This window comes from Pipra filicauda, unplaced genomic scaffold, assembly GCF_003945595.2.
Source record: "Pipra filicauda isolate LSUMZ 115617 unplaced genomic scaffold, ASM394559v2 scaffold253_size2546935_pilon, whole genome shotgun sequence".
Taxonomy (NCBI): domain Eukaryota; kingdom Metazoa; phylum Chordata; class Aves; order Passeriformes; family Pipridae; genus Pipra; species Pipra filicauda.
The window spans coordinates 2,022,249-2,037,458 of NW_024104369.1; the positions used below are offsets into that span (position 1 = coordinate 2,022,249).

Genomic DNA, 15,210 nt, shown 5'->3' on the forward strand with positions numbered 1-15,210 from the left:
TTAGGAGTCAAATCTTGAGAGCAATATGCATTTCAAAAATCCAATAAAATATACTTTCATGATCTGAAAAACAACATACTGTAATAACTATTGCCCAGTACTATTCCTAAACATTATCTCCACCAGCTAAGGCTAATTATCTTAAGGAAGCAAACAAAAGACATTTGCTGAAGGATACAAAAACAGCTCAATGAATACTCTGGTAGTTAATTACAGCAAATTCAGAACAAGAAAAAACATTGTTTTAAGTAGTTCAGCTACTTAAAAAAGGTGTCTCGACTCCAGTGTTTAATATGATAAGGTTTAAAGTACCACCATCAAAAATCTGAACTAGTAGAATGAAAAACTGTCCAGTGACAAATTCTTAGCAATCCCAAAGTCATCCTATAAAATTTCTAAATTTAGATAATGAAGTACTATATCTACTTCTCAGAGTATCTACTTGTGCTTCAGAATTTTAACCGGTATTTGAAAATTCATTTTAGAAGGGTACTCAACTGATTGGAAAAATATTAACCAGAATGAAGCAAACTTGTCAGGCAAAAAGAAAGTACAGTTTCTAAGACAACACTTTCCCAATTTTATATCTCAATATCTCTCTAGATTTTATCCATAATAAACAGATTTATTTTTTCTCTTTTTTTAATTACTATAAGTTATTGGTTATAAATATTTTTTCTTCTTACAACAAATGATAAATACATATATCTTTGCTCTGACCTCATAGTTCTCACTCTCTCTTTTTTCTTCCTCCCTTACCTTAGAAGTACCTTTAGTGGAAAAATAAAGGCCAGATCTTCTTAAAAGAAAATACATTTTTTTCCATGATTTTTTCCCCTGCTCCTTTGCATGCAAATAACCATGAATCTCAGGATATGTGCTGGAGCTTAGGAACATCTGAAAGAAAATATCAGACACCCATTTTTCTTTTCATCTGAAACCAGCTTTCTGTTTCATTAACATACTCACACAGGACTAAGGGGAATAAACCCCTAAATACACTGTCACACCACAGTAATTCAGTTATGATTGCATCTAATCCCATTAGCAGTACCTCTGATTTAAAGCATGTAGAATGTTACACAACTCCAAGGTATGCTAAGCAAGTTACATATTTATATGGAACATATGGTTTGAAATGAGAGCATTACTTCTGCAATATGTTAACTTCAGCAACAAAACCAGTGTAAGAAGTACTGATCCCATGCCTCAGACCCTATTTATATAAAACTGCTAATCAATGCTACCAACAGAAGAAAAAAAATACATCCCTCCCCCAGTCCCATGTTACAAATCAGAGAACTTATCTTGAGTTAAAATTATTCAACAAGCAAACCACAAACTCTGAATCACAAATCCATGCAGGTCAGGCAGATATTAGCATTTTCAAAAGGAGAGAGTAAAGGGCTCAACACCTGAAGTGGTACTTAAGCTAGTGCTGTAGCTGAACCAAAACCAGAGAGACTGGGCCAGTCCCCAAGACAGGTCCTGCCTCTACTCAAGATACTCAGTGGCTTCTCTTCAGCCATTTCAACCAGAGTGCAACACAGCTGTTATCTTGCTGAGGCTTAGAATAGTTCTACTCAGTCTGCAAAAGTACCCACTAAAAGCTAGCAACCAAGCTAGTTAACTTTATTCTAATTCCTTATAATGCATTCATTTTTATCACTCTTCTTCCAATAAAACTACTCAGAAATATGATTCTAAACATATTAACCCAGAATTCTTCCATTTCCATAAATATGCAAAGCAATCTGTGTTACTACCAAGGTCTTCAAAGAACCTTGCCCCAAGCTGGCCTGTGGTATCAAAAATACTATCTAGGCTTACATAGAGGTAGGGATCAAAGGGTTTTCTGTTTGATATCTGCAGCTTTCAGGGCTGAATTTTCTTCCTATCCACCGCCATTTCCAGAAAATCTGATCTGAGGAATGAAGCAACAGATTACAAGGCAAGAGACAGACTGGCCAGTACCGGACTGCAGCAGAATGAAAAAGTGAACATGATTTTGGAAGTACACCAAGTTCTCTGGCCACTAAATAATGCACTCCAACCAAGCTACATAAGGTTTCTTTGACGTTTATTGTTTTCCTACCTTGCAGTGAAATGCATGACTGTACCACCTGCAGACCAACCTGAGCTGGTGTCAATGCAGTACCACGGGCAGGCTCCACTGGCCAGGGGAGTGCCCTAGCCCACAACCAGGAATGTGCTATGAGCAGCTCCACTGCTATTCGCCCAAATAGTTAAATTACAGCAAAAATAGGTACATCTATCTACATGTGCTGCTGGCACACAGCTGTCTGCAAATGTAGTTTAAGCTATTTTAGCCATATTGAAGCAGACGGGTAGGTCTTGGTAGGCGTTCCAGCCTGTTAATCTTCCCATTTGCCACATATTAACAGGTTCACTGGTGGGGAATATAAAGGCTGAATCGAAAAAGTATAAAATCCACAAACAAAGTCAAATGGAAGCTTTAGGATAATCTGAACGAGTCAATGTATGCAAAAAACAAAAGAGCATCTTTTTAGGCTTTAATATCTCTGCTGAAGCTGAAAGGAGTGGTTGGCTTCCTGCCTGCACAAGTGTCTTCCCCAGGATTCCTGCCATAAGAGCTTCAAATCAGAAATTCTGTCATGAAAAACACTTTTCTTACTCAGCAGACCAAAGTTGAGGAGCAATACAATGTTAAGCTTCAACAGTCACTGTTGTACCCAAGCTATCAATTAAAATAAAGTAGCAATAATGCTAGGAAAAAGGCAATCCTAAATCCATCTTTTCCTTTCCAAGACATCTGAGGACTGTGTGAGAAAATAGAACATGAACAAGATGTAGTCAAAACCATTAACTGTCAGAAAGATGAGCAGTAAAAATATTTCAGAGTGAGAACTGAATGTCTGTAATAAATGCCAAAAATGAACGATAGTAGAAGAGATACTTCCTTAAGGTTCTTTTGTTGCAGGTTGGTTTTGGTCAGGTTTTTTGTGGCTGTTTTGGTTTGTTGTTTGGGGTTTTTAGTGAAGGTACATGCAAGTTTACAACAGAAGGGAACGGATCCCTGTTTATGCAGATAAGAGGTAATCGGAATAGGACAAAAACAAGAAAAGTAGAGTTAAATGATGGTATACTGCAGACAGGGATTAGTGGTCACACAATATGCAGAAATAAACTTGCGCTCCTTGCACTCTCTTCCTCACACAGTGAAATATATAACATGATATGTAGAGTGGTGTCAAATACCACCATATATCTTTCAGATACTAATATATGACAGCACCAAGGACTTGATTACCATTTGATTAGCCGTAAAACCAACTAATTTAAAACCAATCTGAACACAAAACAAAGCAAATGTCTTTTTTTTTTTTGCAAAAAAATCCTAAACAAATAAAATATGAAATCAATTAGAAAGTGATAAAACAACAGAACAGATAAAACATTGCAATGTGTCAGATGAATATAATAATATAAACCGCAGAAATCACATGTCACTGAATGCAATAAAGATTGAGAGCTTCACTTCTAACTACACAACTTATTTGTCTGCATCTTCAATGTTTTCAAGGAGAGAATGGTTGCGGCAACAGAAACAGGAACATTTGCTAAGGTGGATGCTTCTTGAGCATTTACAAAGTATTTTAAAGAGTTAAAGAAGCCATCATTATCCTAAGACTTTGTGACTCAAGTTGAATTTGATGACTGATTTCTTCACAGATGTGAGACAGCTGGCCACAATCCAGACCAATGCTATTGGGAATGAGCTGGATTTTACCCTGAACCTGCTGAGAAATTTTGGGAGCACCAAGTAATTCTAGTGAAGAACTGATTCTGATTCTCAGTATTGTCTCCTAGAGACCTCAGTCAACCTGAGGAGTTTAAACCAGGAGAAAGGCCAACAAAACCTACAGTGGAAGATGGAGAAAGGCAACAGGCAGATTAAAACAACATCCAGGAGACTGATAAGGGACTGAAATTCAGAGCACGGCTATTTTGGCCTAAAGACTGGAATGGTGGAGTCAGGTGAGAAACTAGCCAGGGAAAGAGAGACTTTATATGGCAGAGCGATTAAAGACATTAAAGCTTGGCTCTTAATAATAATCTTAAAATCTTCATACTATATTCATTTTTTGACATATTTTAAAGCATCCAATTTGCAAAAATAACCTGAAGCAAGTTCCAAATGATCCATATTGCCTAGCACTAGACATGTGCAGAGTGTTGTGTCTCAGAGCAGCTATACTGTAATCAATACAGCGACACACTTCTTTCTTAGGCTAAAGATCTTCACAGCAGCGATTAAACCTCTCTCTTTGGGATACACAGACATTCAGTATATCCCAGACCTAGTATTTTTACTTAGCACATGCTAAATGGATAAAAGACAGGTGAATTTCTTTTTGGTTTTGTGGCTCTGTTCTACAAAGATGCCCTGATTTAAAGTCATCAGCCAAAATACTCACTCTTTCACTTTCAGTGAAAGTCAAGAAAAACATATTTACTTGCTTACAGCTCAATCCACAAAAAGCTGTAATAGTATCAGAAGTGATTTTTTAATCACTTGTAAGCATTGAGTTGTTAAAACTAATGTCTCTCTTGATACTTGACTAAGCACATCACAAATAATAATGCAAGCCCATTAACTTGTCTTAATGAGAGTTTCCAAGGAAATAGTGACTCACTGTAAACAATTTACCCAACAGCTTCTGCTGAAACGTGCACAAAGGCTGCACAATTCACCGAGGTATTCTCTACTTTGTGCCTACTAAGTTTTATTGGATGAAATACAATTAAACATACAATACAACATCAAAGAGCAACAGAGGAGAGTTTGCAACATATTTTTCAAGCTATCAAAATGGCAAGTAACTAGATATATTTAGAATGATTCTTAATCTTACCCACAAGCTCTGCACATGTTCTGTGCAAGAGTATATGTCAAACGGTTCCCTTTCAAAAGTCTTTATTATTATTTTTGAAACTACCAAATTATATTTGAGAGCAAATATTTTTATATGGATACAACTATTTAATATAGAGAAATCCTTTGAGAATTAGTTCTCTAAAATGTTTTTCATTTACTGGTGGATGCTAAGGTAGACTTTACTATATTGATTTTTAAAAAAATGTAATTTCTGTTTCTTTTACTTCTACCTTAAATATCCTGTGTTACTATGTTGCCTTTCCAGTTATTCTTGATCAGCAAAACTTATACATAGTGCTGTTGTCTTAAGATCAGTGGAAGTTCTTTTTCTATTATTTAATTTTTCTAGTGACAAGCAAGCAAGAGTGATGTGTATGTTTCCACCTTTATTACTCATTTGCCCCCTTTGAAAGTAAAACGATGATCCCTGATATGGTCATTCTGTATTATCATTTCATTATTCTCACTGTAAATTAGAATCTTGTGTCTGCTTAAAAGATGACTAACACTGAGTGACCTACCATAATTTCTTTTGAAGGCTACAGTAGCCTTCAAGCTAACAAATCATACTAGTCAGTCTAAATTTTCTACTCATTAGGTTTAACCATTTAGCTCTTTTTATATCCATTTGTATCACATCACCAGTTCTTCAGTATTCTACCATAGCCTTCTGCTAAGTATGTGCTGAGTACTGCAATAGTTTTTAAGGAAAAAGGGTCTTTCACCTAAAATACCCAATAAAGGTATCTAACGTTTTCATTGCATTTTGTCTGTTTTGGTGCTTTTTGCTTCTGAAAGAATGTGAAAGTTTGCAAGTGTGGACATATAATAACTGCCTGGAAGGGACACAGCATTTCATATCTCATAAGGAAAAAAGTTCTTAACCATGTTTTGAGTTATTCAAAACACAGCAACAGATCCAACAGCAATAAAGAACTATGCTCACACAACACAAACAATGGGAAATTCTGAGCTATGCTGGCTCATCTTCATTGAAGGGTTACATACCTGTAATATCCCAGAGTGGCTTAGAGCAGCATTTGTCTCACTTGGAAAAGATATCATATGATCTGGAAAAAAGTTCTATAACAACAAAAATGTGTATGAAAGTTCTGTAAAAATAAATATAAAACTTTCTATCTCTTTTGGATGTCCAATTTAAGTTCTCAATGCGGTGCAAGGCACTGCAGATTCTCTGATCCAATAATTTAAGCTTACCTTAATGTCATCCCAAAATTTGTGACATCCTATGTATTATTTGCTGAAAAACTTAAAATTTTGAGAAAACATCAGTGGTCTCTGGAAGAGAATTTCAGACAGCAGTGCAAATCATATTGCAATATTTGGGTCTCATATTGCAATATTTGGGCCTTAGTGTTGGTTTTTTGGTAGTAATTTCTTGCCTGGGGATTCAATATGCTACAAAGTAGGGAGGATATACACCAGTGTGTTGAAAACTATATTGTTTTCTACTGTTTCCATTACACTAGAAATAAAATAAAATAAACCAGTAAAATATTTGGGAATAACTTCCATTAATACAGAATAAGTCTTTGTGGTTTTTAATTTTCCACTTTGTATGATATGAATTAACATAAAAATCTGACTACATCAACATGATGGGATTAAAAAGTCCACATTTAAAATGACAATTTCATTATGAAGGAAAGCTCAAGACCTGCAGCTGAGGAGTTCAATATAGTCATGCAGATACGAACTAGACAAGGGTTTGACCATCAAAAATAATGTTTTCTCAAGGCCTGGAGAAGTTTGAAGCTAATATTCCCTTGGCCACCCAATGTCCACCGATTTCCATTTTTAATAACACTGAACTACTGGTAGGGTAATTCATATAAATTCATTCTGATAAAGCATTCTTGCTACACCTGGGACCACAGAAGAATCACTCAGCAGGAACAGCAAGAACTCTAATGAGCTACAGCTGCTGACTCTAGTTATAGCTGCATGCCTGCCACACTCCACAGCTGGTTCCTCTCACTGGTTAACCAATACATCAACTCAGTCTTTGGAGGCAAGAGGCAGAAACCGATGCACAGGAAGTCCCAGCTAATATGAGAAGAACATCTTTATTGTGAGGGTGACCATGTACTGGAACAGACTGCCCAGAGAGGTTGTGGAATCTCCCCACTGGAGATATGCAAGAACTGTCTGAATCCTGTGCCGCGTGCTCTAGGATGACCCTGCTTGAGCAGACAGGTTGGACCAGATGACCCTGGTCCCTTCCAACTTTACCCACTTTGTGATTCTGTGAAAGCTTCTTTACTAACTCTAGACCATCTTAAGCTAAGAAATTTTTTACTGGTGTACTGACATCTCCATATGTGAGGAGTACATGATTTGTCCAGAGACACACAGGTGAATCAAACATAAAACCTCTCAAATCTCTTATATTTTTTGTTATCCTTATATTTACCTTTTTATCCTTTTCACAGGTAGATAATTTGAGTTCCCTTCCACTTGTTACCTTTTCAGCCCTCATATATTTCTGCTGTTTCTCCCTTTGACATCTGAAATGAGCTGGCTTTATAAAAGACAGCATTAGAAGTGGTCCAAATACACCATGCACTTGAGCAACCAGATGGTTTCTCCTGCTGAGCCAGGACTGCTTCCATGGCCTTTGCCATCAGCCAAAGTCTGAATCAGCAGCATTAACCTTTGGCTACATCCCTGTATTACAAGTCGTCTCTTCTCTCTTTCCATTCCTTATGCACACTAACTTTCACTTACCCCTAAAAGGCTATGGCTGCTCATGGTGTTTTGTGTCAGTTGTCATTTAGCTGCAGCTGGGAGAAGCTGCCACTGGGCAGCGCTGGGCTATAATATTCAATCTGCATTTCAACAATAAAATCATCTTTGCTACAGGTGCCCCTCCTCACACTGCTATTTTGTGGTCACTTGCTGGAAAGTTCACTCAATTGCAAAAAATTTATTTTGTCGCAGGTCCGTGTGCAATGAAGTTAAACCCACTGCTGACCCCACGACCCCCAAACAATAAAATATTGAACATGGATGTTTTACAATTGCAACAAAGGGACTGGCCAACAGTTATATGCACTACAATATATTCCCATATTTCATATATTCCCTCTCAATAATTCCTTTTGACTCATGTTATGCTAACAACTTCACACTCTGCCTATCTGTCTGTAACAGAAAAGACTATTTTGTCTTTGCACTACTTCACAGATACAATGTTAGAACTTACCAGGGGGTTTTTAAAAAACTCATACTTGGCATAATTTTTTCTAAAATACAGTTTGGTTTCCTCTTCCATTACCCAATTTGATTGAACTTCCATCACTAATTCATGGTCTTCTATAGCTCTTCCTGTAAAAAAAACCCACAAGCAAATTAAAAACAAACAAACAAACAAAAACCCCACAAACAAACAAACAAACAAACAAAAGCAAATATCAAGCTCATGAGTAGCAGAAGACCAAGAACTCTCATGATCCACAGATCAAGTGGAGCAAAGTTAAACTTCCATTGAATTTAACTAATACTTGCGTCCATAAAGACAGAGATTAGGGATGCTATATGAAAATCACATTTTGTAATCAGATTAAATGAAGTAAATAAAATCATAAAGCAATTCAGAAAACAAAAGATACCCTAAAAATACCGAAACGTAAGCATTTTAAAATCTTGTACAGGCTTCTCTACTCCAAAACACATTCTGTAGATGCAAGGGCAAAGAGACACTAAAGAACTGATGCTCTTACTTTTTTTTTCTTCCAGTTTTATAGAGAGGAAGTGCTCCTCTAGGGTGACATTTAAAACTCTTAAATGGTATTGTGACATTTAAGAAAACACCATTTCCTCAAGACTTACTTCTTGGTAGAAAAATAAGACACTCTGCATCACTCCAATGGATGGTTAAGGATGCTGGTATTTCTTTATTTTTAAGGTGTCACATCAGAGAATACTTTACAAGTGAGTCAACCTGCTTTCTTGAAGGAACTGAAACACTGAGTTAGTGCCCTCCAAAACACAGCCCTGTAATCAAATCCCTAAATGCTGACATGCAAAAGCTGTACTTCAGTTTAGATAGATCATTTTTCTCTTCTAGACTGGAGAGTTTCTACCGTCCTTTCTGTGGTCTTTATTATTACTATCTCTAACATGAGAAGTGCTTGTTACAATCGAAAACAGTCTCTTTAACTATGGAAAGTAACTAATGCACATAAAAGAAGATTTAATATTGAAGTGCATGACAGAACACCTTTTAGGTAGCCTCCTCTCTGGCCACCCAGCAAGGAAAAAAGTTTAAACTAAATAAAAACCAGAAAGCCATTGCTCAGTATTATTGCACAGGTAGTGCTTTACAAGCCTTCCCAAAGGCTACCTAAGAGAATGCAGAGAGTGAAATCAAAATGAGAGACTGAAAGACATCGATGATGTGCCTGGCCAAGGCACCTACTCAAAGAGGAGCCCTAGAACAGGTGTTCAGCTGCAGAAGTAAACAAAACCATTTACAGTCAGCACAAAAACTTCTCGGAAGAAAATTCAGGATGAAGACAGTACTTCTCTTGAAAAGGAGAGCAGTTATAGCAAACCATTCTGTTTTCAGAGCCTGTCTCGCACAAGGGAATTGTACTGAAAAGTATGGGACTCCCAGCACCAAGGTAGGTGATCATCCAAATCTAGGCATGTTCCAGCTGCCTTCAATAATTTTAGACAAGCTAAAAAACATTCAAAAATTTATTTGAATTCAATATTTTAAGACAAAGAGGACACATACCAAAAACATACAGTTCTGAAATATATTGTCATTTATAAGGCTGCAATAATTGTTGTACTTCAGATATTTGAAATAGAGCCCAGGCTACTGCAAAACTTTGGAGGTGGGGAGGAAGTCTGAGCATCCCGGGTGACAAGGCAGTGGGCTGGGTGCAGTGTGGGTGCTCCATGGCAGGCAGACGGGGTGCACCAGCCAGTGCCACAGGAAGCAGGACCACCTCACCTGCCCACTTGCCCTGAGCCAACTCCACCTGGTCAGCACCTGCCAGGCAATACAGCAAGGATACCATGCTTAATGTTCAACAACATAGCTCCACACCAAAGGGCATATATGTTTGTGAAAACTAAAATATAGAGACTGTGGGTTTATGTTTTGGTTTAGGTGGCAGTTTTGTTGGGGTTTTTCCCTTTTTAAACCTTCACAGCAGATGCTTCCACACGGAAATAAAGGCACAATCCAGTGATGTAATTAATGTCTGTCTTGATTAAAAGTAGAACGCTGTGCTCAACTCACTAAGATTCATGCAATTATATCTAATTCAGGAGTATTCAGACAGCTGTTAGATGTTAAAGAAAATGTTCACTAATTGACGGATGAATTATTAATCCACATCATACTGGAATTTACACAGACACACACACTCGCTCACAGCTTTCATTAGACTCGCTCCTTTCATTACCAATTCACTTCACTTGTGAGATGAAAATGACTGTCCAAATTTACATGAGTAAAACACGCAATAATAAACAGCAAACAATCCAAAACTAACTCATCATTAGAAAAATGTTTGTTCAAGCCACTCATCCAGTGCTTACGAATATACTTAACGCAAGTCAAGATCAATATGTTAAACCTTTCAAACAAAATCAGATCTAACAGTATCGTAAAGATAATTCCATTATCGTTCAGTACTATTAAAAAAAAAAAATAGAGGATATCTCAGGTTGTTCCTTTCCTTGGCTAGCAATGTTGAATTGCCAACCTCATCATCTAGGAAATAATTTTACTTTTAAAATGAACCTTTTTCTAGAACTATGTTGAAAGCAGCTGGAGCAGTCAGAAGACTGCATGGTTAATGTAGGTCTCCAGCAATTGAAAATATCAGAATCTTAGGAAAAGCAACTTCACCAATTATTTGATATTGAAATCCTCCAAGAAAACCTTCAGATTGAAGAAAACAGATTATTTGGCAAAAAGTGTACCGTGTAAATAAATAAACCTGGATAAACAGTGCCACTATTGTTCTGGCATGGTTTGTCAAAGGTGTCTTCTTCAATAGTTACTATGCTATTTAAACACCAGCTACACTATAAAACACAGAAAACACTTTTGCTATTTATGTAGAAGTGTTTTCTAAAGCCATTTTGCTACCTCCTCTTCTATAGCAGTCGTTTACAGCCTCGACCCAGATTTAACTCTGACCTTACTCTGAGTTGGAAGCATCTTACAGCTGATACGTTCAGTGCAAAAGGTTACAAATATCTTTGAAATGTTACAAAGCAAGAAAAGAAATTTGAAAAACGTTTGTGGCTGCCTTCATAGCATAAAGGAGCATTAAAGGGCAGAAACCCGTTTTAGCTCTTGTAGTTCATCCTTAAAATACAGCTGTTGAACATAATTGAGTCAGAGATGCACAGTCAAGTTTATTTTCTACAAATGCACAAGGCTGCACTCCCTAGATACATACAGAGAAAGGGACCTTAAAAACAGCTTTTAGACATATTTAAATATCCATGGTTGGGGAGAAGGGGGGGGGGGGGCATTTGGTTTTTTGTTTGTGATGTGTACTCTTTTTTTTTAAAAATCAACAGTACTGGAGTTACCAGGTACCAGTGCAGTCTCTTCTGAGAATTAAGAACTCCAAGGAGTTTCCTACATATTTTAGAATGCAGGAAGGCCTCTAGAACATCCTCCTTCTCAAGGTACACTTTGCACTAGCAGCTGGAACTGCCCTTGAATTTGCAGAAGTACTACGTTTTGTAACTCCAGTCCAGTGCCAAAGTTCAAGAATAATACACAAACTTTGGGTGACGTGAAATTAAAGCCAGATTTTTTACAGCATTTGTCTCTAGTAGATTTTTTTTAATATACTTTCCTATCAAAACCATACACAATACAGTACAGAAACATAGTGCTATAAAAGGAGTTAAGATTGTCTGACTAGAGTTTCAGTTCAATACTACATCCCAGCAGTGCACTTCTAAACTCATCTCTTGCTGAGTGAAGTCTTTCCTGAGTGCTGCATTTTTTACATCTCTGAAAACATCCCACTCCTCACTATAATTAATTTGCCTTTTTGTTTTTATACTACAAAAGTACATCTATACACTTCAAAAAGGAACAGAAACCAGGAGTTAAACTTATAGCTATGTTCTGAAACCACAGGTTACACCTTTTAAACTGTATAATAGAAAGAGTTTTACTACACTAGAGGAACACTGATGATGTGAAAGGAGTTCAGAACATTTTGTTTCCAGCAACTTAAAATACATGGAGTCACTTCAACACAGTTCATTGGTCCATATCTGGAGGTTTAGAAGAATGGGTTTGGTCTGCTTTTTAAGTAGCCCTATCCCAGAGTTCACCATAAATCCAGCCAAACTGATTGTATTGCAGGAAAATACTGACAGCCCACTCTGATGTAGTTTCTGAAGACTGAGTACTATTGTCCAGGTAGAATAGCACTGTGTAACTGGTTTCTGCCCCTGATGTCAGAGATTTCACTCAGGTGTCTTGGGAACAAACAGGATTTTATCGGCAATGAAAATTACCCAAGTCTTTCTAGAGATACCAGAAAGAGAGGAAGGACTGCCAAAGAATATCAAGGAAGAGCAAGGAAGAATTTGCAGTGAGAATCTTAACTGTCAGTGTCTTCCAAATCACTCTTACAAATGCAGATCAAGCAATGTGAGGCAAATGCACCATTAAAAAATCCACTTTATAGCTATGCTTTCAAAAAAAGAGAACCAGAAGCAACAATCCTCCAAAAGAACAAATTCACGCAAGACTTCCCATCATTTTCCTTTCAAGCCATTCTATTGAAATTGTACTTCTATGTGAAAATGAAAACCAAACACCTTATTTACCACCATACTATTATATAGTATTAGTCTTACCTAAACCTGTGTGGGTAAGTTGTTCAAAGAGAGTCCAGCTGTGGTCATCAATATAGTGGTTCTTCAATATCAAGAGCTGACATACATCCCTGGCTGTTATATCACTGGGTACTTCCAAAGCTCTGCTAGTATCATCTTCACTATACACTTTGATTACCTGCAATAAACAAAAACTCTAAAATATCTGTAAGTTTAATCTTTGCTTCAGTTACTCCAAATATGTTCCTCTCTCAGCTTCATGACTGAGACAAGAACCCATACGCTTTGAATGCAATATGAAAGACAGCCATTCCTCTCCAGTGCAATGGCATAACTGAGAACAAAACAGCCGAGCAAAGCACATTCCACTTCTAAATTTGGCTACTGGACATCCCTTGCCACAGGACACCGGACAGACTGATGCATTCCCTTTAAAAAAATGTTAATGAAGGGGTAAATAAATGTGGTGAAACCATACATTCTTAAGTAAGCTGAAAAAGAAACCACAGAGCATAAACAGTGAAACTCAAGAACTCTGACTGGAGAACTGTAGATATATTTGATAAAGGAGTTAGTTCAGAGAACAGCAATCAGATTCGAGATGCTCATAACTCTACACACAATAAAAACAGGAGATGCTACCAAGTGGCTTCAAATTTTGACAAGCACCGACAACCTCAATACAAAAGGGCGTTCAAGATGCTTTTAATTTGTTTCAAAAATACTCCTCTCAGTTTATTCATGAGCATGCAGGACACATCTCACCTGGACTTCATGCACAAAACCTAAATAACCATTGTAAACCCTTCATTAAACAGCTAGATAGAAGTTCTTATTTAAAGACAAACAAGCATGTTATCATCAGTTGGTCTTTAATTGTTGCCTTACTGAACACATGCTCATTTCAAGCATCTAATCAACAACCAGCAATGCATTGTTGCCCTAACTTGTTACGGCAGCTGCTTCTCTAGTTTGTGATGAAGTTGGTAGGAAGGTGAGGAAGGAACTGCAACTGTATCTCCTGCCACCATGCTTCTCTCTCACTAATGGCAAAAATCCAAAAATAATTAAAAAAAAATCAGATCAGCTCACTCATGTTTTCCAAACTTCAGATCAAGGAAAAACAAGTCCATTTGAAAACCACAGAGAGATTTTAATGCACACTGATGGCCTAACTCCTCTCCAAACACCTGTTTTTTTCAGTGGAACTACATATACAGCAGTTTCGTTACAAACTAAATAAGCATGAAGTCCATGAAGATCTGCTTTAATATTACAGCTATTAAATGATGGTAGCTCAAGAGTTCCACATGATATTAAGCCACCCTTGCCACAACACCAATCTTCAGGATATGGGAAACATTAATCTCAAGCTCCTAAAACACTGAAAAATCTCTTTGTATTCATGAATCAACAGCCTCAAATCTAAGTCTTCCAGGGGAAAGAGGCAGACCTTGGAAAAAGTAGATCCAAGGTTTCCATGGGCCTAAGTTGCAGCCCAGTACTTACACTTAATACAAAAGGCAAAAAGACCACATCACTATTGATTTCAATACTGCCAAAACACCCATGGTTGATGCCTACAGTTGATTTTATGAGATGCCTATCCTTTGGCAGCATTCCCACTGCTAAGCAAGAGAGATCAGCAGCAATGCAGCCTGTTTGCAGCAGAGCCTGATTCCACACACACAACTTAGAAGTCCTACTCCAGTCACACAGAAACTATGTTCAGCCATTCGGGATAAACTCGCATGAAATATTTAAATCCCTGCAGTATTTACAAGGATTCAAAGATGAAATTAAAAGAGGTGTCTGGTAGGGTGCACTGTGAATGGGACGGAGCCTGTAGAGGTGAGTAGACAAAACAGCATCCCATCACCTTAAAATAGGTACTACTCAGGCAGCATTGAAGGTCAGGGACAGTTTCATTAGTCTCTCCAGCAAGCCTGTTTCAGTCCGAACCTAAAGGATTTTACAAGCTGAAGTGCCAGAAAGGAGAGAGACAGTATAGAAAGGGAAAGCAAAGGAGAGAATTAAAGCACCTTTCCAAGTATTGACGATCATTTTTTAAGTCCCTTCCAACTGAAATATTCTATTCTATTTCTCAGTATTCTCACAATACAGCCAGGGTAGGAATCCACGTGAGTACCCTGACTGGGGACCCTATGGCACGTACCCACAACTACAGTCTTCTCCACGCGCTCATCAAGTTTGGTGATATGCTTGTTTTACAGCAGGAGCACGTACAGCCCATGCTGAGGCTCTTGACGGATGATTTTAACAGAAATTCCTCTTAAAAGGGTTAAGAGTCGCAGTGCAGATGACTACACTCTTATTGCTGAAGAAATAGAAAAAGACTTTTTAAAATGCTGAAGACAGCAACACAAGTCATGATAATGAGCTGCCTGTGGCCATTCAGCTCAGGGAGCAGG

At 37.6% G+C, this 15,210-nt stretch overlaps 1 protein-coding gene across 2 annotated transcripts in view; it reads right to left on the reverse strand.

Annotated features, from left to right (window-relative positions):
- Positions 1-15,210, reverse strand: part of GRB14 (growth factor receptor bound protein 14) — a 61,417-nt gene that overhangs the window by 12,587 nt on the left and 33,620 nt on the right. For both annotated transcript variants that reach the window (XM_027733601.2, XM_027733602.2), the window contains 4 exons: positions 12,800-12,956; positions 8,148-8,269; positions 5,930-6,004; positions 760-897 (listed from right to left, as the gene is read on the reverse strand). In XM_027733601.2, the coding sequence (XP_027589402.1) occupies positions 760-897; positions 5,930-6,004; positions 8,148-8,269; positions 12,800-12,956 (492 nt within the window). The remainder of the gene's footprint in view (positions 1-759; positions 898-5,929; positions 6,005-8,147; positions 8,270-12,799; positions 12,957-15,210) is intronic.